The sequence below is a fragment of the Capsicum annuum genome, chromosome 6, assembly GCF_002878395.1.
Source record: "Capsicum annuum cultivar UCD-10X-F1 chromosome 6, UCD10Xv1.1, whole genome shotgun sequence".
NCBI lineage: Eukaryota > Viridiplantae > Streptophyta > Magnoliopsida > Solanales > Solanaceae > Capsicum > Capsicum annuum.
In genome coordinates, this window is record NC_061116.1 from 100,883,467 (window position 1) to 100,909,463 (window position 25,997).

Here is a 25,997-nt window from a genome sequence, read left to right on the forward strand (position 1 = left end):
CGAAGAACTCGAAGTTGTTATCGCCGGAGAAGTCTTCACATCGATTGACAATTGAAAATCGAAATGAAACTCGCCCGATTATTTTTCGCTGGAGGTTAAAGTCGCCGGGATTAAAGGGAGAATTTTACAGTACTGTTGATTAGGAGAGAGTTGAGAGAAGTTATCGAGAGAGGAGAGAGACTGATTGATTTGGATTGAAGAGGAGTGTGAGTTGATTTATATTTTTAAAAAGATTAAAATGTTTTAAAAATATTAATCACATTCATAATCAACTTAATTAAATTTCTTAATAATATTTGACCAAATTGATTAATATCACCAATCCTTCCTCCGACACTTAAAACCATCTTTTCTTCAATTTTATCCGACACTTAAAACCATCTTTTCTTCAATTTTCTCGTTCAAAGTCGTCGGTCGTCAATTAAATTCCACTATCTGTGCCCCGAATGGAATAAACAACAGACACGCCTTCGCCCACCCCTCCCCCAATTAGGCATACTAAAATCTTGTCTGCAGGAGACAGATGTTACCAAATCCTGGAGAAAACCCTTGCCTATAAGCAATAAGCAAAGCGCCCTCCTCAGTCATAGTCGCCATATCTTGAATGATGTTAATGTCCCCTTCAATGGTATTTAGGTCAGTGCTAAAATTATTATCTTTTTCAACTTTAATAGCTCTTCGTTGACCCATCTTCTCTTTGTTTTCTAAGATATTGTTGATTAGGGTCAAGTTTCAGTGTGAACTTTTGGGTGCTACTTACTTATTACCGTTGATGATTCTGAGGAATGTTGTTGTTATCCGATTGAGCTTGTATATTGGCTACATATGTCTGTAATTGGTTGCCATTGGGCCTTGGCGTGAGATCTTTACTGTTGATTCGTCATCTTTTCCTTTTGCTAAAAGATTATGTCGTATCACCATTTTCTATGTCATACTCCTAGCCTGATAATTCTTCAATAATCATAAATACTCTTCTTAAATATCAAAGAAAGGTTAACATTTCACACCAAGTTTGTAGGATGAAAAGATTTTAGGGCTTCTTAGTTACTCATGACCCTTCGGTATAATTTTGGTGCATGGGGAGTGTTCTATAGCTTAATGCTTTGTCAGCTCAAACTTTTTTCTGAAAGATTTGGATTCAAAATGCTAAAAGGTTAATGCCGAACTAGCTTGTTGAAAAATTCATTCTTTGTAAACCCATTTGGTCCAGGATATCGGTTCAGGCTAGCGTTTTGACTGAGTGGTTTTATTTTTTCCCCAAGCAGGTTTAGGGTAGCTGTATATAAGGTACACCTAGTAGTTTCTTGATGATGTAAAATTAAGTGTTGAAGCTTTCCAAACATACTAATTCAGGTACTTGATTTGTTTATTTGATGTGGTCTCCATAAGGCATCACATATGGTCTCTATGGGATTGGGAATCTCATGATGGGAGTCAAGGTTGAATCTTGGATATAGATCTTGACAATGTGGTTTATGAATAAAGATTGTCCCTCGCCCCCTTCATGAGTTAGTGGTTCAAATTTAAGCAGGTAAAACAAACAAAAACTTGGTGTTTGTGTCGGCATGACTGCAAACATCCTGGAAGAAACAAGTCAATTGAATGGTCAAAATATCGATTGCTTCTAGCCTTCTACTGTAGCCTTCTTTAGCCGCCTCGACACCTTCATATCAAGAACCCCTGTTCCAAAAGTAGGTGGAGACTTGGAGGGTCAGAACCCCAACAAGAAACCTTTCACCTTGCTTAACTTTTTTTTCTGTCAATTGTCCAATAAGAAGAAAATATGGGATTTGAATCTAAAAGCATCTGATCCAAACCCTAGGCGTGTGGTAACCTGTGAGAAAGCTTCAGTCTGCAGGCAAACTTATTTGATACCGGTGAAGCAGAATGGGATAATATATTAATTCATCCTATTGCATATTTATGGACGTTGAAATAATTTGTCCAGTTACTTGAATATGAACTTAAGTTATTGTTTAGTTGATTATAGGAGTTGTTTGTACAATCATACACTTCAGTTCTCCTACTGGGGTTTCTGCCTTAAAGACATTATTACTTATTGTTATTCCCTTTTTAATTTTCTTTTTATACCCTCGAATGGCCCTATTCACTCATATTGGTGATCAAGACTGAATGCAAAAGCCTAGTTCCAACAAAGTATTATTACTTTTAAAGGATTTATAAAAAATGTGAGTGCTTTTTTTAATTGTGGTAGTGGGTTCTCTTGTCATGTTAGTTCTTTAGTAAGACATATAGAATTGGATTGGGTGGTATAGAGATCTAGAATGAAGTTATAGAGAAATGTGATAAACATTTGGCAAGGTGGAATTCTCTATACCTATCTTTAGGTGGTAGAGTGACCGTCATCAGCTCTGTTCTGGATGCCCTTTCCTCTTATATGATGTATGTCTTTCATAGATTGAGAAGAGATTTTCTCTGGCAAGGAAATGAGGAGAATAGAAGCATTAATGATTCATAGATTGAGAATATGTTTTCTCCAGCGAGGGAATAAGGAGAATAGAAGCATTGATCTAATTAAGAGCCTATTTGGATTGGCTTTTGACTTTTGACTTATAAACCAAAAGCCATAAGTTAGAAATTCTATCTTATGGCTTTTGGCTTATTTTTATCAGTTTGACTTACACTAAGTATACATCAGTGGTCTGTGACTTGGCTCTTGAATTACTCTTCTTTTTTGTTGATATGTTTCTTAATGTACTCTTTGGCAGTCCAGTTGATTTATATTAACATTTATTTTACTTTAGAACTCTGTAATTTGGGGATGCTAGTATTTCTGTGATCATTTTATCCTTTGGTTGATGATGCAATATATATGTGGTGGCTGCTGGTAAGAGTTCCTTCTTGTTGTCAATCTTTGTTGCTTTGATATATTTAGATCCAATGAACATAGCAGGTAACATGTCACTGGGCCAAATATAACTTTTTCCCCTTGCTGGGATTCAAGAATTTGTGTATCTGACTTGTCTTTATGGTTAAGCAGCTTCAATTTTATTTTGTGGTGCTGTTGTTGTAAAGATAATTCAAATCTTAGTATGAAAGGAACCCACAAGGGTGGCCGAGTTGGTTGAGCAGGTGATCTCCCAAATAGGGGTCTCAGGTTCGAAACCTCCCACATGCTTTTTCAGTTTAGCTCATCGCCCATGGGGCTTGCCTAGTGTGGTTTACCTCTCGTGTGTGTTGTTTGCGGGCTATTATACTGGAGCGGGGGTTTCCTTGTGCGAACCAAAAGGGTAGCGGCTGTGGGTTATCTTGTCAACCAAAAGAAAAACTAACTTTAGTTGGAAAGGAATCTGAACTTCTCTCGACTCACCTATTAGCATACTCACAAAGATTCAATTTTGTCATCTTTTCTTGAGTAGTTGCATTAATTGTTTTAAACCTTGTTCATATCCATTTTTTCTGCAGGTAGTCAATTCTTTTCATAGAGAGTTTGATATATCTTTTTCTATAAGCTAGAATCAGTGGTATCTGGTGCTCAAAATGAATGGCTACAGCTTGTTTGAGCATACTCTTCAGAATATACTTCGCTCTGTCAATCCCTTGGAGGAGGATTGGTCTATGCGATTTCAACTCATTCACGAACTTCGAGCTGTGGTTGAAAGCATAGAAATCCTGAGAGGTAATTTATAGTTTTGATGCTTCTTTATACTTCCCGATTCAGTGGAACTTGGTGTTTAGGGTACTTATTTGTCACTTGTTGAGATGGGCTTCTTGATTTTCCAATCAATTAAATATGGTGTACAATATGTGGGTTGGCATGTAGAGGTGTTTCTATGTACTGAAACTCAATAGACGGTGAGCTTATTGATTTTCCAATCAACTAAAATATGGTGTACAATATTGTGGGTAGACATGTAGAGGTGTTTCTATGTACTGAAACTCAATGGACGGTATTTTCCTTGTAATAATCGCTCATCCCCACACTTTTTTTGATTTTGGAATAGAAATAGTTCTTCCTGGACTGTATTTCGACCTTTTATGACTACTGTTCATTTTGAGCGTACAACGGTTTATTCCTATCCTTATGAATCGGACTTACTATCACAATGATTGTATTAGGACTCTTTACTTTGTTGGATCGATAAGAATTCCTTACAACCAAGAGGGGGTGAATTTGGATATATTATTGTAATGGTTTGCTTGATCTATAAATCTTTTGAATCATAACTCGAATGGTTTGATGGATTGGAATGAACTTTAAAGAATGCAGTTCAAGTTAATGATAATTTCAATAGGATGAACAACTCTATTTAGTATTTTGAATTTCTGCTTACCTGTAAATTAGATGCTAATTTAGTGAAGCTCTGAGTTCCTTTTGTAGAATTACCTTTCTTTGGATCATCCTGATATGCTAAAGGTATTAAGGTAAAGACTTGGATACTGTTTCGGTTAACGAGTGCAAAGCTTACTATTTTCAGCTTCCACTCTTTAACCAGGGGCAACTGTAGAGCCATTTGGATCTTTTGTATCAAATCTTTTTACAAGATGGGGAGATCTTGATATTTCTATAGAGTTGCCCAATGGGTCATATATCTCATCTGCTGGGAAGAAGTACAAACTAAGTCTACTAGGGGATGTACTAAAAGCTCTGAGAGCTAAAGGTATGATCTCATGATTAATGCCCTTTGATTTGCTTAAGCATATTATTTCTTTATTGCTAACATCTTTACTGTGAAAATTCTCCATTTGTAACAAGGATGTATAGTCAAACAGCTTGGAATTTTTTTGCTGAAAATTAAATATGATCATATCATTTAGTGGCCTGGAAATATTTAAGGGTTGCTGAAATAGAAGATAAATAATAGGAAGTTCTGTTTTTTGTAGGAGAAAGTGCTTAGAACTGTTAAATAAAGGAAAGCTGCGGCAGTGTCATTGAAAGTGAGCTGAAAGAATGATAACTAATGATTCTGAGGTCTTCTATTCAGATATCAATTTTAGTCATTTAGCAGCTCCTGAAGGAAAATTCGAAAACTGGACATCAATTTGTGGCCCTCTTTTCTCAAAATGAGTACCGACTGAAAATCAAATAGCTTTGTTAGATGTTTTAAATATCTTTTCCAGGCCAGGTGTTACTCTGTAAATAGAATTATTTTCGTTGGGGTTGAGGAGGGTATAGATGTTCTTACGTTGTCATAGTAGGACCAACCTTGTTAACAACAAGAGAAACACTAAGTTACTATGCAGGATTGAAGATCAGTAGGTATCATCCATTTTCCTTCATATGATTGTCAGAGATTCATTATGGTGCTTGAGATAAAATCTTTGCTCTGTTTTCCTTTTTAGATCATGGTGTCTTATGTTCTCAAATTAAGTTTTAGATCTATTTCGAAGTACCTCACTATTTTTCTAGTTTAAGATGAGATATCATTATGTCATGGATTGCGTTCTGTTAAAAGTCCCACATTGGAAAAGGGTGGGTAGTTGTTCTTCTTATATGGACTCGGGCAATCCTCCCCTCACAAGCTATTTTTTGGGGTTGAGTTAGTCCCAAGATCCATTTTTTACATGATGTCAGGGTCAGGCGTATCTCAATTCTTTGTTCACCGATGTTGGGCCCCATATTATATTGTCCACGCTCCAGTTAACTAGGTCTAGGTGTGCCAGGGCCCGGGGGTGGGGTGTGTGTTTAGAGTCCCACATCATAAAAGGGATGGTTTGTTGGTCTCCTTATATGGACTTGGGCCATCCTCCCCTCACAAGCTAGCTTGGGTTGAGTTAGGCCCAAGATCCATTCTTTACACGTTCGAATATTCATCAATTCAACATTATTTCCAGTTTAACATGAGTTATCATTATGTCATGGAATGCGTTTGAATATTCATCAATTCAGCATTAACAGCCTTAGTAGTAGGGTTCTGAAAAAGATGTAGCGTTTTGTGCCAAAAGTTACCTTATATAAAAAAGGGATTATATTGGAGATGCACTCATCAAAACAAAGAAGCAGCAGCAACACCATAAACATAAGGGATTGTGGAAAGGATGTTTGCTCAGACTAGAAACACCAAACACGATTTGTTATATCCAACCGCGATGATAATTGTCTCAGCCGAACCTAATTCTTTTTGTCCTTCGTGAATGTCATTTCATTTTATGGCTGCTGCTGCTGGCATTGTTGAAGAAAACCCAAAATCTTCACTCTTGTTTGTTTCTTGATTTCAAGAGTATGTTGGTCTCATTCATTGCTAGCACTACTTCACAGGTGGATGCCGAAAGCTGCAATTTATTACCAATGCAAGAGTTCCAATCTTGAAGTTTCAGGGAAATTACAATATTTCTTGTGATATATCAATCAATAATTTGAGCGGCCAAATGAAGTCCAAAATATTATACTGGATCAACATGATTGATGGACGATTTCGTGATATGGTCTTACTGGTATGTGTTCATAACGGAGACAATTAGGCTACCTTTGAATAATGTGACGCAGTTTGATGATTTTCGCCTCTGTGTGCAGGTGAAAGAATGGGCGAAGGCACATAATGTCAATGATTCGAAGACTGGAACTTTAAACTCGTATTCTCTCAGCTTGTTAGTTGTCTTCCACTTTCAGGTATCTTTCTGTTGCATTAGTTTTAGCAAGGTGGTTTTTAGTCTAGCATCCCCAAAGTATTGAAGAGTATGTATACTAGTGTTATAGGAGTTTTTGTTGTAGGGTAATAAAACTCTGGATTTCACAGTACAAACTTGCATTTCATCTAAGGCAAATACATGATATGTTGATCCATTTTTACCAAGAGAATAGAAGGAAAAAGGTGAAAAAAGAGTAGTTCTTTTAATATAGTTTTATTATTATTAGCTTCATCATTTTTGTAATTAAAAAAATTAAGGAGGCATTTTTTTTTTCGTAACCGTGGTCTCTGGGCCAACTTTTGCGCATCTCGACTTAATCCACGTGATGCCCACCACCTCTCACCAGCAGGCAGCAACAAATATCAGGTAACTCTGTCCACCAAGGCTAGGACAGATGGGAAGAATCACCTAGTGTTCTTTTTTTTGTTCTCAACCCACTTCATTGGCCACTAGACCATTCCCTTGGGTGCTTAAGGAAACATTAGGAAGAAGAGTTTTTTTTGGGCAACTAGGAAGAACAGTTATTACAAAAAGAAGTGGAAGTATCAGGAAAAAGAGAACAGAAAAGAAGTGGACTTCCAATGAGAAGTAGGGACTGAGGAGATACCTGTTGGTGATGGGTGATTTTCAGGGAAAACTGTTAAGAATAGTCGTCAACTCCATCAAATGATCAGCTCAAAAGTACATGAATATTAAATAAAGAAAGATAGGTGTGGAAAAAAGAAAAGAAAGGGTAAATGATGTTTTCTGGATCTCTAGTTTTCAACCATGGTCGAACCAACTTATCTAGAATTGATTCTTTACAATGTTGTTGGTCATGTTCCCTTTTTATAACTCTTGCACTTCTATTAATATTTCTCTCATCTCATTTTAAAATAATGGTTTCCCTTGTGGTTTTAGCTAGCCTACTGATTTTTGCAGACATGTGTACCTGCAATTTTACCACCTCTCAAAGAAATATATCCAGGAAATATGGTTGATGATCTTACAGGTACTTAAATCATTGTTTGCTACTGATGTTTGTATATGCTGTTCCATCTTTTCGTGTCAGATTTACTGTTATGTTGTTGGGGAGTGAGCTCTTCACATCTGATAACTATATAGTGGTTCTCTGTCGTGAAGATCAGAAACTAAAAATGGAAGATATTCCGGAGGTAATTATTAGAAGTTTGGGGTATGGAGATGGGTGAGAAATAATATGGTTCCACTTAGGAGGAGAGTTGGAAGGGTTGTGGTGTTGTTTGAGAGGTAGTTGAAACTCCGACACATGAGAAGGAGGGGAAGTTCCCCAGTGCCTCAGAATTGTTAAAATCATGGAATACAAATTAAATGGGACTTTGTGGAAATTTATGAGCCAGTTGGATTGTGTCAAAAACCACGTTAAGGAAGAGATCTCTTAGCTGATGTTGTTATGGGAGGTACAATTGATGTTAAGAGTGTATTTCAATTCGGTAAGATTATCGGAGGAAGATGTGGGAGGAATTCCCTAATTTTTTTGGCAAGCATGTGAAAGAGGAAACAAAGCAAAAAGTGAAACAGGTCCACAAGGAAGTGCATTAGGCTGCCTAGAAAATCCTGAATGTTGTTAGATCTATTTGTGGACCTTAATTTGAGGTCTCTACAATTGAGCTATCAAAGGTAAGCTAGAAGCAAGTGAAGAATATTTAAACAAAGATCAAAGAAGTAGTTGTGCAAAAAAAAAACAAAGATCAAAGTATTAAAAAAGAGAATGCCTCGTGTACTTGTATCGGTTTTAATAAAGCTGCGATAACTATTACTAATTTGTGTTATGGTACTGGTTATGCTCAATCTAACTCCAATGATGTATCCAGAATGGTATAGGCTCAAGCACACAAGTATGAACACATTATTCAGTTTAGCTTCTCCTTTCCATCTTGATGTATAGAAAGTTCCCATTGAGCAATCCATCTAGATGATAAGATCTGCTATCTGAAGGCCTTGGTAGAAACTGTTAAATGAAAGGAGTGTAGGAATACAAGAGATAAAATAAGTGGAAAAGTATTTCCAGCCATTACAGACTCTTTACTTGTGCAAATATTTCTGCCATGCTCAGGTCCGTATGAGCTCGTCCGCACACCTGTACCTCCTGCCATCCTTATCCCCTTTGTCTTTTCTTCCATATCATCAGTGGTACTAATATCTTTAACAATCCTTTACCGAGAGTTCCTTCCTGAAGAAACCAACTTTTTAATAAGGCTTCTTCATGTATGATCAGTACATTTCTTTTCTACATGTGTCCATTCCTTATTGAGCCATGTGGCCCGTACAAGTTTTCCCCAATATAGATGTCCCTCTGTCTTCTGGGCATCAGTCATGACCGGGAGGTTGAAAGATAAAACAAAATTGCAGTCCGTTCATTGCATCTCCCCCTCTCGATCACAAGAGAAAAAGGTAGTCCCAATTAGGTAACTTCCCTAGCCATGTTTTAGGATCATTTGGGGCGCTCGGAGTTGGAAACCCCTCGATTATAAATATGGATTCTTTCATGCCATTCCAGTTTTCTATTCGCTCTTTTAACTTCCTCCGCTTGACAACTATAACTAAAACGATCCTTCCTTTCTAGCCCAATAATTCATTCCATCTCTGAGATGTCTTCATCATCCTCAAGTCTTGCTGGAGCGTCTTTTTTCATGGGTGGTTCAAAAGGGAAAGCGAAAGTGAGGAGCGCCTCCCTTGAACCTTGTATTGATGCGATCATACCCAAGATGCGTCGTTTTGATGACGATTTCAAACTAATGTCGTGCAACCATTCTGGAACTAGGGGTAGGGCTATTAGATAGGTTTCTTCCATGATAAAGGACATAGATATCCCTACTGTCCGGTCGGATTGCGATTGACATGCTGGCAAATTCTGAGTGTTGGCCCTAGTGGTTCTGAGAGCATTACTTTTCTTAAGCCCAACTACTCCTCTGTTCATACCTATCCATTCAATATTGGTTTCGACAAACCTATTGACGAGGCCATCATCTCCTTTAGCACGACCTTTAAATTGTGTTTTGGCAAAAATTGACTCGGAGTTTGGGAGGTGGTGGCATGTCTTTGAGCTTTAGCCTCGGGTTGTTAGCCCTTCATTTTGACCCATCTTCTACTTTTTTATTCCCCTCAATTTTGTTGGGGGGGGGGGGGGATTTAGTGCCCAGAGAACCACTCCTCAAGAGTATAGATGACGTCTAAACCAATCGACTCATCATTATGGGCAACTAAAACCTTTCCGGTCAGCCTCCCTTGAAATTTTGGAATACGTTCCGTGAGTTTTTGCATTCTTGCTTATTTTCATCTTCTCTAATTTCCGCTTTTAGTCCATTATTCCATCATTGTTTGTGTATTCTTCTGCTCCCCATTCGGCGTCACAACCCGTGTACTCCAGCTCTCGAGTGGATGCAAAATATCTGCGAATGGTCGACAAGATTTTAAGCTTCACCACAGCTTGTGATCAACTGTGGACTCAAATAGCCGGATAACAAGGGTGGAAAGCCAAGAACCATGGTATGTTATTATCCCTTATTTCCTCTTGTTTTTCTGTTTGCAGGTATGGTGGAGGCTCTAATCGTTTTACCTCTCGCGACAGTTGTCGTCTAAGTTGTGCAAACTCTACTTTAGATGTCGCATCCGTGTCGGATTCTCCAAAAAGTATACTACATTTGGAGAACCCGACACACTCATTGATAATTTTGAAGAGTCCAAGCAATATAGGACTTGCCACTACTCTCGCACGATTCACGAAGTCATTGATCACATCTTTCTTGAACAACCTTTTATTATTTGTAATGCCGGCATTGATTCTTCTCCAAGGTTCGAGTATTAGTTTCTTAAGAAAGACTTTCAGACCGTCCTCAAAGGTGTACAAGGTGGTTGCATTGTTTAGAGATTTTGACAGGGGAGACTCGGAAGATGAGCCTCTTGCAGAAAGGTTGAGAAGCTAACGTCCTTGCGTGTATTGCAGGTGAGACTGTTTTTTTTTCAAGTTGGATAACGTCGTTTGGACCAGCTATCGTATTCGAACGCCCTTCGTTCCTGTAGGGCGAGCTCTCATGCCACCATTAAACAACCACGTCCTTCCACTTTCTTTTTTTCCTGGAGTCTTAATTGAAAGTGACAATCCAGCAGCTCTGTAGCTTTATCTGGTAGATTAAAGGTCGGGGCCTCTTTCTCGGTGTAAGTAGACTGCGGTCCTTACAAGGAAAGCTTCCCCTAGAAATGTTCTTTCTCTCTTTGAAGGTTCCATGAGCGTCTTTGCTCATGGCTCCTATGACCTCATGTTTAGAGTCCCTCAACTTTGTTGATTCTTATCCCATGTCTAAGACATGCGCAACCCATTGCGGATGCGGCTTGTGACAATTTCGATTCCCGATGAGGTCAATTTTTTGTCGAGGCCGATAAGGGTGGACAGTTATGTGGAGCATGTGGTTTCATCCAAAGATCACCGTAGGATGAATAAGGTATCTACCACATGCCTTTTGAATGATAGTGCTCATGTTGCTGGCCTTTTGAATGATAGTGCTCATGTTGCTGCTAAGGTATACGTTTGTTCTTTTCTATCTTTGTTCCATCTTAAACTTATTTTTGCTCCTGACTTAGCATCTCGTTCTTTTCTTTCAAAGCTAGTGTACTAGTCGTAGAACGCTTACAATGATCGCTGAGTGAGAAAGAGGCGATGTAGCGGAAATGTTTAATCACCGAGCCAAAACAATCGCCATCCGTCGGGACTTTGGCTTTTCATGCTTTCGAGATCGATGTCTTGAAATCTTAGCTTACTATGACTCTACTGGAAGGGATGATTACGACAAACAGGCTTACTACCTGAGTTTAAAGGTGTCTCTGCTTACAAAAGGAAAATCTTGAGCAAGTCAAGATTATTAAAGACCTTGTGAAAAAGGGAATCTATTCTCAAAGAGAGGATTTGGACTTTGGAGAGGGAACTTTTTGAGAAACCTAAAGTTGTTTCACCCTCAGGGGCCGAGCATCTCATCGAATAAAGGTTCGTCGCCTTAAATCTAAAGGTAATGCTTAGATAAGGCAAATTAAGTTTCGAACTAGTTGGTTTGATCTTGAGCGAATTCAAGATGCTCAATTGATGTGACTTTAAACTTTAGAGGCCGGGAAATATGGGCCTCTCAATGTAAGCAAAGCAGTTACTGCCACCTATTCTCTGATTGATTGGATTGACTCATCATTCTTAGAGCCAGAAGACTATGCTTCCGCTTTTGTCGAAGAGTTCTCTTCGTCCTTGTCCTCGAGCGATGGCTCCAACGGTATCTTCGAGAGTTAACTGTTTGCTCAAACCTTAGCTTCCTTTTTCATGTTCTTGGCAAAAGGCATAAAATGCTTTTGTAATTTTCAATATACTTTTCAGCATATTTCTTTCGAGAACATGCCTATGTAATTTTGAGTGTTCATTACTTTGTTACTTTGTATCAATATGTACGTTTTCTTAAGAACACGCCTTATATGCTCGGAGAGATTTAAAATGATGGAGTTAGGGGTCGTTTGGTAGAATGTATAAAAATAATGCTGAATAAGGTGTATTAATAATGCTTGCATTATTAATGCAAGTGTTGGTAATGCTTGTATTGGTTATGCAGACATTATTTTTATACAATGTTTGGCTTGATGTATTAAAGATAAAATAATAATTTTTATAAAAAAATATTTATTTACCAAAATACCCTTTCTTGTACACTCCTTATCAAGGGTAGAAGGAAATTCAACCAACATTAACAAGTAGCACCAAGAATACCCCGAAGGAGATGCTGCCATTTTTTTCAGGTTTAAATTTTTTTTCTTTTGATCTGGAAATGGACAACTCTTTCTTTGTCTGTCCGGTGTACACTATGTCGTAGAGAAGCAAAGAATGGAGGAATATGATATGGCCATGGGAAAATACATACAACAAGAGAGTTTTTTTAAAATGGTGGAAAGAAATTGCGGACTGAGATAATGGTGGCGATTGTTTAGTGTCAACCAAGGAGATGATTGTGTGATCTTTAAGGATAAAACAAACAATATATTTAGCAATCAGTAAAAGTAAATTCTGGAGATGTGTCTATCTCATCTCTCTTCATCTTCAATGGGCAGTGGTCAATCTGATGCTCCACTTTGATGTAGTCTCGTCTGGCATATATTGCTCTGAAACTGGAAAAGGAAGTGGAAAATATTTTGATGGGTAATAGTGTCATTTAACAAGTTAATACATGTGCTTAGAGTCCTTGTATTATTAATACATAGAAAATGGTGTGTATTACTAACACACACCTCAATACATAGTAGAGTGTATAACTAATGCAAGTATTAGTTATACATAAGCTGAAAAATGTACCAAACAAGGTACTAACAATACACATTAATTTATGCATGCATTAGTTTTTCCAATACACTCTACCAAACAACTCCTTAGTTTTTTTTCTTCTCCCCCCCCCCCCCCCCCAACCCCCCCAATTTTTTTTGGTGGGGAAGAATTGAATGGTCTTGTTCAATTAATGAACAGTTGCGTGGGAGGCCAATGAGCCATCTTAGGTGCCTCGTTTCTCGTGAACCATTATTTCACTTCAACATTAATTTTTTGGCCACGTGGTCTATATTCTCACTATAGGCGCTTTATTCTAGGTGATTATTGTTGCTCGGCCAATAAAAGGTGACTTGTACTTCCATTTTTTTCTTATATGCAACAATCTCTCTGTCACAATTTCTTGCAAAGGATTGAGTCATAGGACGATTAATAGGAAAATCTAAATCAATTGCCTTTGACTTTCCCTTGCTTTTGTTAGCATTCCTAGAACGACCTGTTTTGTATAACGATATTCGATATATAAATTCAGCTCGTTAAAAGGGAGGCTGAAACCTGAGTTCAGTGGTTGAAATTCTGCGCAAGTTTTATTCCATAAATCTCTGTTTAAATAGGAGTCTTTATTACAACAAATAAGAAGTCTAATCCTTATGAAACTAGGAAACACAAAACCCTATTCTAGACTAATAACGACAACTAGAATGAATCCTATTTTAGAATAGTAAACAAAGCTACTAATAATAAAATTAATCTCTTAATTTAACTTTCCTTCCTGCGGGCATATGTCTTGCCCATATACGCATCCACAACATTACCCTTCTCATGTTGAAAGAGCTTGTCCTCAAGCTCGAACGATGGATAAACCTGCCGAAAAAAGTCTACATCGTCTCACGTGGCTTCTTCTGTTGGCACACCGGGCCATTGTATAAGAATCTCCTTCGTACCATGATTGATACGAGCTCTAATGACTGCAACAGGCAGAGGAACTACTCGACCATCCTCCCGCCGTGGTGGCTCTGTAATAGGTGGATGGTGCTCACCTTTGAATGCCTTTAAAAGGGAAACATAAAAACGTTCTGAATTCGATTGTCACATGGCAAATCTAGTATATGCAACTGCCTAATTCAACGTAAGATCGGAAATGGACTATAAAATTTGGGGGACTACTTATTGTAAATACTCAATCGAGTGTAGCGCTGTCTGTAGGGATGTAAACGAAGCCAAACAAGTGTCCCTGGAGCAAATTCCGCATAACGATGACCATTATCATAGTATTCCTTCATTTGTTGTTGGGTTGCTTGTAACTAGTTCCGGATATCACCCAAAACGTTATCACGATCCAACAATGCACTCTCAACAACTACCCGACTTGTCCTTCGTACATATGAAAGCAAACGGGGGGGTCACGACTATAAACAACCCTGAAGGGTATGTTCTGTAATGCCGAATGAAAAGATGTGTTGTAACAAAATTTTGCCAATGGAACCAAGTCAACCACTTTCGAAGATAATCACCAACAAAGCAACGAAGATATATCCCCACAGTAGAGTTAACAACCTCCTTCTGCCATCTGATGTGGATGGTAAGCTAAGGAGAATTGTAATTAAGGACCATTCAAGCAAAAAAGTTCCTTCCAAAAAGTGCTAGTAAAAACATCTCTGTCACAAGTAATAGTTTTTGGTATCCCATGTAAGCGAACAATTTTCTCAAAGAATACCTTAGCCCGTGGAGTCGTGTATGAATGAGCCAATGGCATGAAATGAGCATATTTTGAGAACCGATCCACTACTACAAACAAGACCGACTTTCCCCAAGACTTGGGTAAGCCATCTATAAAATCCATTGAGATGTCTGCCTAAATCTGAGTCTGTAGCCGGAGAAGTTGTAACAATCTTGCGGGACTTAAATGTTCTGATTTATTGTGTTGATACACCGGGCAGGCAGCAACATATGTGGCAATGTCAGTTTTCATACCTTTCCAATAAAAATCCCACGAATTCGATGCAAGGTTTTGTGTATCCCTTCATGTGCACTACCATGATAGGCAGATAGCATAGTAGGTAGCAAAGGGGAATTTTTTAAAAGGTTTGACGCGACCTTTGAACAAAAGTAACCTGATAGAAACTAGGATGCAGAAGAGAACGAAATATTACTGGTTAAAGAAAGTGCAAGAATCTTAAACACTATATTAACCAATAACCAAGTCCGTATGGAGTGGACAAATTTCCAAATATAAAGACAATGATAATATTTTTCTTCTATTCTTAAAACTCTTACCAGATTTTCCTATTTAAACTAAGATAAGCGGTTACTGCTATAGATAACTACTACAGCTAACTATTAACAACTTCTAATTGATAACTACTAACAACTACTAATAGATAACTACTAACAACTACTTATAAATAACTACTAACAAGTATTAATAGATAACTGCTTCTATCCTATTTGAAACAAAGGAACTAAGGCCTCATTTGTTAGCACTTAATCGAGATTTGAATCTGAATGATTCAGACTTCGCTTTTGATTTTCATTAAGATTTTGGCTCTTAATAGGTCTGAATAAGTCTTAATCATTTAGATTTGGAACTAAGTCTTAATCATTAAGAGGTATTCTTGTGTTGGATAATATTTACCACCACTTTATCTATAATCATCAGTCACCACCTCTCTATCCATAATCATCAGTCACCATCACTAACCACCTTTGCCACCACCACCATTGCCAACCACCACCTAGCCACCAACTACCAGTATCACCAACCACCTCTACCATCACAACCACCATTCACAGTCATAATTGCTACTAACCACTATTTTCAGTAGCTATCGTGTCTACCACTTCCATTATTTTAATTATATCCACCGTTATAACCACCACCAATGCCAACACTGACGCCAACACTTCCAACACCAATACCATCATCAATCATTATCGGCCAATCACAACTACTAACCAACTCATCTGTCATAACTAGCGCCACCGCTACCTACCACTAACACATTATCAACATCTATACATTCTTCGGCCACCACCACTGCCATTGTCACCGGTGCCGCCACCTCTCCACCGCTTCAACCACCGTCATCGCTACAGTATATCTCTATTAATAATCATCTCCACCATCACAACTAACATCTCCAACTGCCACCAACATATCGTCAACCATCATGCATTCATTTGTTAAGCTATCACAATCAACACCTCCAACTACCAACATCAACCAACTTCACATCACTACCTCCACCACTACCAATTGCCACCATCATAATAGTCACTACAATACCAAAAATCTCTAACATCACAACTATCACTACCAATATTACTAATCACTAACATCAATCATTACCACCACAACTACCATTACAAATCATCTCCATTATCACTAACAAATTTAAATATTTTTTTCAATCAAATAAAAATTTTATTGTATTAAATCAAATATTTTTCTATTGTATAATTATTTTTAATTTGAATTATATTTTTTATTATATATGTAAATAAATAAATTTTGCATATTCAGATATTGAAAAACAAATAGTCTTAACCATTCAGTTTTCAGATCTGAAGACAACATCTTAATTATTCAGATATGCATTTAGATTCAGACATCTGAATCTTAATAAAAACAAATGCACCCTATGTTACATTATCTTCACATGCTAAAGCAGCAGTCTTATCCGTGCATTTCCCTTGAAAAATCGCCTTGTCCTCAAGGCGAAAAGGAGACTGTGCGTTCTCTTGCATTAACTCCAAAGATACAAACGTTCCAGGTTTGCAGCGATGACCTGGGGCAAACTTGTCTCCATAACGATAGCATAGGCCTCTTCCTCGGCAAATTTGCTGTTCAAAATTTAGAGGATGAATGTTTGGAAGCGATGATTGTGGAAAGGAGCGCACTGGTTGACGGGATGACTGAAAATTAAAGGATTCTTGAACCGTTAGAGGGGAAGTTCTAATTGATGAAGGCTGTGATATAGAAGGCCAATCGGTTACCTTACTGGACCACTTTGGTCCATGTTTTCCTTCATATTCTAAAACCAGACTCATTGCCTTATACACAGATCGAGGCTTGTGAATCCTAATGTCCATGCGATCTTTGAGCCCACCAAGGTTAACTCCAATCAAACAGTGTTCTGGCCAGTTTTGCACACGGGCTGCCCATTTTGCAAATTTTTGCCTATACTCAAAACACTGATCTAGTCTATTGGATTCTACACAGGTGTGCATCTGAATTTTGAAACTCAGCGGGTCTGTAATTTTCTTGCATAACTTTAATCAACTCATCTCAGCAATAGATGGTTCTCTCACTGTTGATCCAAGCAAAAAGATCTAGTGCATTTCTTTCCAAAGACATTGAAGCCACATCAACCTTACAATCATCAGGTGTTTGATAATTTTGAAAATATTTCTTTGCTTTCCAAATCCAACCTCTAGGATCTCCCCCATCATACTTTGGAAATTCCATCTTTGTGTGAGGACGCCGATAAGTTTCTTGATGCTTCCAAGTGCTATTAACCTCAGCTTCTTCCAGTAAAACTTTAGATTTTCCTTGTTGATTCTGACTGTTTTGTGCTTTTAATGCAGCCACATCAGCAGCCAAAGCATCCATGGCTTCCAATTTTGTTGCTATGGTAGTCAGTTGTTGGCTGATCTGATCAGGAGTCGACATGATAGGTTCGCTATGGGAAGCATTAACTCGTGTGTTAACCATGACAGATCTTACTTCTCTGATACCAATGATAGAAACTAGGATGCAGAAGAGAAGGAAATATTGCTGGTTAAAGAAAGTGCAAAAATCTTAAACACTATATTAACCAATAACCAAGTCCGTATGGCGTGGACAAATCTCCAAATATAAATACAATGATAATATTTTTCTTCTATTCTTAAAACTATACCAGATTTTCCTATTTAAACTAAGATAAGCAGTTATTGCTGTAGATAACTGATAACTATTAACAACTACTAATAGATAACTACTAACAACTACTAATAGATAACTGCTTCTATCCTACTGCTTCTACCCTATCTGAAACTAAGGAACTAAGTTACATTATCTTCACATACTAAAGCAGCAGTATTATCATAACCCATCCTGGACTTTTCAGTCCGAACTCAATCTTCCAGTAATGTGCCACAAGGGTAGCTAATAACATTCAAAGAAAGGTCTTCAGATGTAGTTCTAGATAAAGCATCCACAACTTTATTGAGATAACCAGCCCGGTAGACCACTGTGAAGTCGTAACCCATGAGTTTGCCACTAATTTTGTTGAGGGGGCGCAGTAAGCCGTTGTTTTAGCAAGTATTTCAGGCTGTACATGTTCTGTTTGGATAAGAAAGGGGTGCCCCTACAAGTATGGCCGTCAATGCTGGACTGCTTTTGCACGGCCAATCAACTCCCTTTCATATGCAACTAATTTTTGGTGACGAGCTGCCAATTGTCGGCTGAAAAATGCTATTAGCTGACCGCCCTGTTACAACTCCTACACCACCTCCTGAAGCATCACATTCTACAATGAAATTCATACTAAAGTCGGGCAACCTTAGTACTAGAGCAGAGGATAGTGCTTGCTGAAGCTTCTAGAATGCAGCCAGGTCCAGTCGTCCACTAGAAGGAGTTTTTCTTGAGTAGACTAGTCAAGGGTGTTGCCAATTGTCCATAAATTTGCGGTGGTAACCTACCAATCCCAAGAATCCACGAAGAGAGTTAATTGATCGAGGTTGAGATTAGTCTAAAATTGCATGTACTTTGCTCCTATCTACCTCCACACCTGTAGCTGAAATAATATGCCCCAAATAAGCTACTTGAGTTGTACCAATGCAACATTTAGATCGTTTCAAATAGCCTATGCGCACGCAATAACAGAATCACCTTTCTCATGTGAACCAAATATTCCTCCCAATCATTACTATAAATTAAGATATCATCGAAGAAAACCAACACAAATTAGTGCATGTATTCATGAAAGATCTCATTCATTAAAGCATGAAAAGTGGATGGGGCATTAGTGAGCCCAAACAGCATGACAAGGAACTCAAAGTATGATTAGTCTGAAAGGCTGTCTTTTCCATATCTGTAGGAGATATGTGGACTTAATAGTGTCCAAACTTCAAATCCAATTTAGTAAAGTACTTGGCCCCGTGTAACTCGTCCACAACTATAAATTAAGATATCATCGAAGAAAACCAACACAAATTAGTGCATGTATTCATGAAAGATCTCATTCATTAAAGCATGAAAAGTGGATGGGGCATTAGTGAGCCCAAACAGCATGACAAGGAACTCAAAGTATGATTAGTCTGAAAGGCTGTCTTTTCCATATCTGTAGGAGATATGTGGACTTAATAGTGTCCAAACTTCAAATCCAATTTAGTAAAGTACTTGGCCCCGTGTAACTCGTCCACAACTGGAATTGGGAACTTGTCTTTTACTGTTTTAGCATTCAATTCACGATAATCAATACAAAGGCGCCAAAATCCATCTTGCTTGAATACCAATAACATATGTGAAGAAAAATGGTACTTGCTTGGTCGTATAAATCCTTGCTGCAACACTTGGTTACATTGCTTCTCAATCTCATTTTTTTGTTGATAAAGGGTATCGATAAGGACGAACAACTACACGTGTTGTCCTGGGTAGCAAATTGAGGCGGTGGTCACATTGTTGCAATGGTGGTAAACTCGCATATGTTCTTGGAACAAGTCATCAAACTCGGTCGAAAGGTATTCCAATCATTGCTCATCTGTAGTTGCCTTTCCTAACAGATGCAAAACCTTATCACAATGTTGTTGTTCCCCGTGAAGCAAAATTGATTTACCTTTCAGTGAAAAACTTATAGTAAGTTCTACAAAATCCCAAAATATAGGACAGAAGTTCTCCAATCACTTTACTCCCAAAACAATATCAAACTCGTCCAATGTGATAACATAAAAATCTGCAATAAAGCAATGGTCACCAATGAAAATTAATCCCTTGGTGCAGACCCCAGACCCCAAGCAGGCTTTCTCGCCATTAGCAATGGAGATTTTGATATGCAAGGGAGAAAACATGAAGGAGTAATTGACTAGCAGCAGTAGAACTTATAAAGTTATGAGTAGTTCCAGAATCAATAAGGCTGAGCACATGTTGTCCGTTAATGATTGCAAGCAATTGCATAGTCTGTGCATGCCTTTGACCTGTAATAGCATGTAAAGAAATTTCCGGGCAGTCCTCCAGAACATTTGGTATCGTGTCATCAATTGAATCATCCAATTCCAGCCAGAAAAATCCAGAAAAGTCATTTGCACTTGTGAGTGTCTGAATATTGTTCGTCACAATTATAGCATAATCCCTTAACTTTTCTCTCCACCATTTCTGTCTGAGTGAATCGCTTGACAAAAGGGGTTTGGTTGCTTGTATGGGTACTAGTCGAGGTAGATGAACCAACTAAACTAGTAGCAGACTTTGCTGAGTTTACCACGCTACGGTGCTGCCAAAACTTGTTCGGGACTGCTGCCATGCCACTTTGCAAATATTACTTTCTGCAATTGTTGTTTCTATTATAATGCTTGGGCTAAACTCATAGCTGCTGATAAGTTAGGTTTTTTGAGAAGTTGCACGTTCATTCTGGTTGAATCATCCAACCATGCCATAAATATTCCATGTGCAAGTGTTCTGGAATAAGCTCATTAGCTTTAGCCAACTTTTCTTGAAATTGATGTTGATAAGCTTCAACTGTACTAGTTTGCCGAAGTGTGGCTAATTCGCCCACCGGATTGCTACTTTCAAGAGGTCCAAATCGGTGGAAACAATGTTTTTGAAATTCTTCGCAAGTCATTAGGCCCTTCGCTTGTTTAAGTTGATAATACCATAATTATGCTTCTCCCAACATGTAAAACCCAACCACTCCAACCTTTTCTGCTTCAAATGTGTTGATTTTCAAAACATTGTTCTCATCGATGTGCCCAAATTAATGGGTCATCGTTACCGTCATAAGTAAGGAAATCCATCCTTTTATACTTTGGTATTGTTAAATGGGAATTACCACTTGTTTAATGATTTTGGTCGCCCATGCTTGGAATAGGCAGACTATTGTCTTTAGTAGCATAATTTGTTGACTTCCCCGCCATCGGGACGCTACTCGACTCAGTTCCATGAGTTGATGGTTTTGTGGATCCAATTCCCATGCTTGAAAATTGTTCTTGGATGACTTAGAATAATTCTTTCACCGAGATGTTGTTCCATAGCTGCAATTTTTGAGTCCATTAGTGTTTCTGTAATCTCATGTTCTTCTTGGAATTTGAAATTGATCTCATCGTCCATTTTGGAAGCTCTAGTATCAAATTGTTACGATTTTTTGCAAAAGATCGAGTCACAGGACGATTAACAGAAAAATCTAAATCAATGCTTTTGACTTTCCCTTGCTTTTGTTAGAATTCCTAGAACAAACTATTTTGTATATAACAATATTCGACATATAAATTTAGCTCGTTAAAAAGGAGACTGAGACCTTAGTGTTCAGTGAGAGAACTCCAATATCTTGATTCTGGTTGAAATTCTGCGTAAGTTTTATTCCATAAATCTCTCTTTAGATAGGAGTCTTTATTAAAACAAATAGGAAGCCTAATCCTTATGAAACTAGGAAACACAAAACTCTATTCTAGACTAATAATGACAGCTAGCATGAATCCTATTTTAGAATAATAAATAAAACTACTAATAGTAAAATTAATCTCTTAATTTAACTGTCCTTCATGTGGGCATATATCTTGCCCACAAACGCATTCTCAACACTCTCCCTTCTTTTATTTCTTTATTGCCTTGTACCGTGCTTCTTAGAGTGAAGAGAGAAAGCATTCTTTTTCATTGCAGACCTTTTTTCCTAAAGCGATGTCTAAAACTTGTGCTTTTTTTCTGTTCCAACTTCTGCCTCATCATCGTCTCGTTGGCTGTTCAATCTTTTGACTAGTTGTCAACCTCCACGCCATCTTTCGTTGTCAGCGCTCTCGTCTCGCTTCACACGAAGGTGGGGGTATGGGGCGTGGGGTCTGTGCGGTTCCTCTTCTGTGTGTTCACGTCCGGCAGTCCACGTTGGTGGGTTATTCTTCCTTGTTTCGTAGGGCTTGGTTTCAGGGCAATGTTCTTGCTACTTCCTAGTTGTATTGTGACCGTCCGTCCTTTCTATGACTTGTTCATCGTCGTTTGCCATTTTTTGTGACGTGCGAAGCAAAAATATTCAAGTTAATAAGAGAAGAGAGTTAAACCAACACAGTTGCTCTGGCCCCTGCTGGGCGCCAGATTGTTTACACAAAAAATGCTAAAAGGGCAGCTCGGTGCACTGAAGCTGCTGCTATGCGTAGGGTCCGGGGACCATAAGGGTGTATTGTACGCAACCTTATCTTGCATTTCTGCCAGAGGCTGTTTCCAAGGCTTGAACCCGTGACCTCATGGTCGCATGGCAACAACTTTACCCGTTACTCCAAGGCTCCCCTTCACACAAAAAAAAATGCTATAGTTAAATTTATATGAGTTAATAGTACACGTCTTTTTAGATACGTTTACCAGCGTTTGAGTATTTATTACTTGTTAAAATGATGCGAATATAATGAAAGAAAGCTAATAAACATGTAAAAGGATAAAAATCGAAGTGCTGAGTATGTTTGCAAGCGCATCTGGTAGCTCTGGTATTGGCTCTCTGACGGTATCCTCTTGTAAGTAAGTATAAGACAAACGCTTAGATTAGAGCAAAGGAACTTGGAGACCAAGAAAATAGTATATTGTTGTAATATTATTGATGAGACTCAAAGTCCGCGCACTTGTACCTGCTGACATCTTTGTCCCCTTTGTCTTTTCTTTCATGTCATCAGTGGTATGAATATCTTCAACAATCTTTTACCTAGAGTGCCTCCCCGAGGGGACAAATCTTTCTAATGGGGCTTCTTCGAGTACGATCAGTACATTCGATTGTAAATTTTATATGTGTCTGTTCCTTGTTGCGCCATGTAGTCCCTACAAGTTTTCCCCAATACAAGTGGGTTAGAGTCACACATAAGTGGGTTAGTCTCACAGTGGTTGGGGAATGGCTGGGGAATGATTGATGGTTTGCTTTTATTAACTCGGACAATCCTCACCTCATGAGCTACCTTTGGGGCTGAGTTAGACCCAAGTGTTATACTGCTGTTTTATTTTGTGTCTTAGTTTGACTACGCACTAAGGTTAAGAAAGTATGGAAATACTTTTGAATCTTGTAGTCTTAGTCTAAAAATGTGTGTTGTGTAAGAACATGTCCTTTCAATCTTGTGATCTTAAACATGCCATGTGGGATGTTGGAATCAAGGAGTTACTAATATTAAAAGTAATATTCATTTATAAATAGACTAAAAAAGAAAAATATGACATATAAATTGAAACAAAAGGGGCAATATATAAGGGAAAGTAACATTTTAAATTGTTTCCTATCAAATACCTTGTTATAAAATGAAAGCAGAGGGAGTATGATAAGAATCGGGTTGCGTTAATAAACAAGAAAATAATGCGGAAGCGAAAATACTAAGATTAAAGGCAAGAAATTAAAGATAGGCAAAATTGGAGTATAAAATCCTCAATTTCGAGGTTAAGTATTAAAAACTCTAATTGATCTTAGTATTCAAAATTAGCGGATTGAGACTAATTAGGATACTAATAGAGCCAATTCAAGAACTTAGATCAAAAGTGATCTAGACCCCTATTTCAAAGAAACTAAAGACAATAATTAGTATTAGACTAATCACCTTCTTTAATTAACTTTAATAGAAACCAAAGATATCAAATTAAGAATTAATCTTACCTCCTAAAGTATCGTTCTTATAGGGTTGCAAGATAAATCCCAAGTAGCCACACACAAAGGTGTAAATAAGAGAAACTCTCAATTAATAATAATATTGTCCCCCTTTAAAAAAACAAAATCCATCCCTATATATATATAGGGAAAAAACCTATCCCAAATAGCATGAGATTCGAATTCTACTTTTATGGAAATAAATAAATCTAGAAAACTTTAAACTAGGAAACTTTAAAACTAGGAAACTTTAAACTAGGAAAATAATATCAAAAATAAATCCCTAACAAAATAAGGGAAAGTTCACAAATTCAATCAAAACTCATATGGCCCAAAACTCGGGCTCGTTCTTAGTTTTTTTCTTCAATCATAAGTTCTTCTTGATTCACATTGAAGCCCGTCAATTTTAATGCAAGTGGGCTAGACTGGATGCTATTAGAGTAGCTCTTTGAGGTACTCGAGTTGCTTGTTTCTTGCTTTGATGATTTTGTGCTCCATAGATTTATTTAAGCAGATTTTTTGTGGGTTTCAAGCACTGGGAGCTGTAGGACTCACCTCAAAAGTTGACCCAAACTATGATTGCGTAAGGTTACATGCCGTGTCTTTTCAATCTTGCGGTGTTAAACATAATGAAGGGGAGTCTTGGAGTCACCGGTAAAGTTGGTGCTGTGTGACCAGAAGGTCATGAGTTCAAGCCTTGAAAATAGTCTGAGGGGAAACTGTTCTCGCCCTAAATTCATTTGTGAATACAAGTACCAGACTAAACTGGACAAGTAGGAAGTCCAAACACAAATTATTTGGTTTATACAGAAGGACTGCTATGACCGACTCATCCGTCTTACTACATACACTACCTTTACCTGTTTTAGACTCGTATAACTCTGCCTAATTCTCAACCGTTCTATCTGATATTGCTTTTTCAGGTGTTAGGGCTAGTGCAGAGAAATTCATTGAAGAAACATGTGCTATGAATATAAATCGACTTATGTCAAATAAATCTCGAGCAATTAATAAGAGTTCTCTGTCTGAGCTTTTCATCTCGTTCATCGTAAAGGTAGTAATTGGGTTCTAGGCCTCTTTTGTCTGTTGTGTTTGTCATATGATATTGAACCTATAGTGTGTTTTGATCTTTTCTTTCTATGAATATTTATCACAATCTTGAAAATGATTTATTTCTATAACATTGTTACGAGAAAATTTTCATTCTTTTGTGTAGTTCTGCGACATCAGTTCAAGAGCTTCTGCTCAGGCAATTAGCCCATTTACTGGCCAGTGGGAAGATATTGCGAGCAACCTGAGATGGCTGCCTAAAACATATACAATATTTGTAAAACCTCTCTCTCTCTCTCTCTCTCTCTCTCTCTCTCTCTAAAGCGCTCACACATCCCAAGCACCCGCACCCTTATCCCCATCATGTACCCACCTTAAGAAGCAAACGAAAAGGATAAACCAATAGAGGCATTAAAAAGGCTGTGCAGGTCTACACCTTTTTATTATTATTATTTTTGATTTTGACATTCAAGTTACTATGTCCAGGTTGAGGATCCCTTTGAGCAGCCAATTAATTCAGCAAGGGGTGTAAGCAGTAAACAACTAACAAGAATAGAAGATGCATTCAGGAGGACCCACTTTGTGCTTATTTCGTCAAATCAAAACGAGAATGAAGTTATTTCTACTCTTGTTAGGCCGTATGTCTCCAAGTTTGTGACAAGAACCCCTGGAAACCAAAATAACTACAGTAGAAATGGCCTTCGGCCACAATTGCAGACGCAGCGAGCTATGAAGCCACCATTGCAAGCACAACATCAGCTTCAGGTACAGAGAGCCATATATTCTCATCAGCTTCAGGACAAAAAGATGAACAGGAATCAGAATTCGACGGCGCAGGGACCCGCACAAGCTATTCGTGTTCAAACACAGGCAGTATGGAGGCCAAAATCTGACAGAGGGGTGTGAATTTGGACTCGTGCTTCTGAAACTAGGCATCCATTCAAGTACTTTTACTTCTTTTTTTGTTTTTGGTCATGGGGGAGGGTAATGAAAACTTGTGTCCAGAGAGACGAGTCTATTTGCCATTTTCAGAAAAAAGATAGTTGTCCCTCAAGGACATCTGATAAAATTCGAACGATACAGAAAAGAAAACACTTGATGGATGCCGATGCAATGCATCATTTCCGATAGTTTCACTTAGAAGCACCTTCCCCCTGGCATGCTTGATATTATTATGGTGGTAGTCTGTTATACAATGATAAAATAGTTAAATGTTTCATCAAATAAGATCAAAGCCACCATGGATTATAGCA

General features: G+C 38.0%; 1 protein-coding gene across 2 annotated transcripts; it reads left to right on the forward strand.

Moving 5' to 3' along the window:
- Nucleotides 1-371: 371 nt before the first annotated feature.
- On the forward strand, nt 372-25,997 carry LOC107873236 (protein HESO1). Of its 2 annotated transcripts, XM_016719993.2 has the most exons (9): nt 372-636; nt 3,427-3,640; nt 4,458-4,622; nt 6,221-6,396; nt 6,476-6,571; nt 7,513-7,582; nt 24,618-24,748; nt 24,911-25,021; nt 25,231-25,997. In XM_016719993.2, the coding sequence occupies exons 2-9, from the start codon at nt 3,502-3,504 to the stop codon at nt 25,648-25,650; spliced, it is 1,308 nt and encodes a 435-aa protein (XP_016575479.1). In that variant the 5' UTR covers nt 372-636; nt 3,427-3,501; the 3' UTR covers nt 25,651-25,997. The 2 variants fall into 2 exon arrangements, with proteins under 2 accessions (XP_016575479.1, XP_047270782.1); XM_047414826.1 differs by lacking the exon at nt 4,458-4,622 and having other exon boundaries at nt 384-636.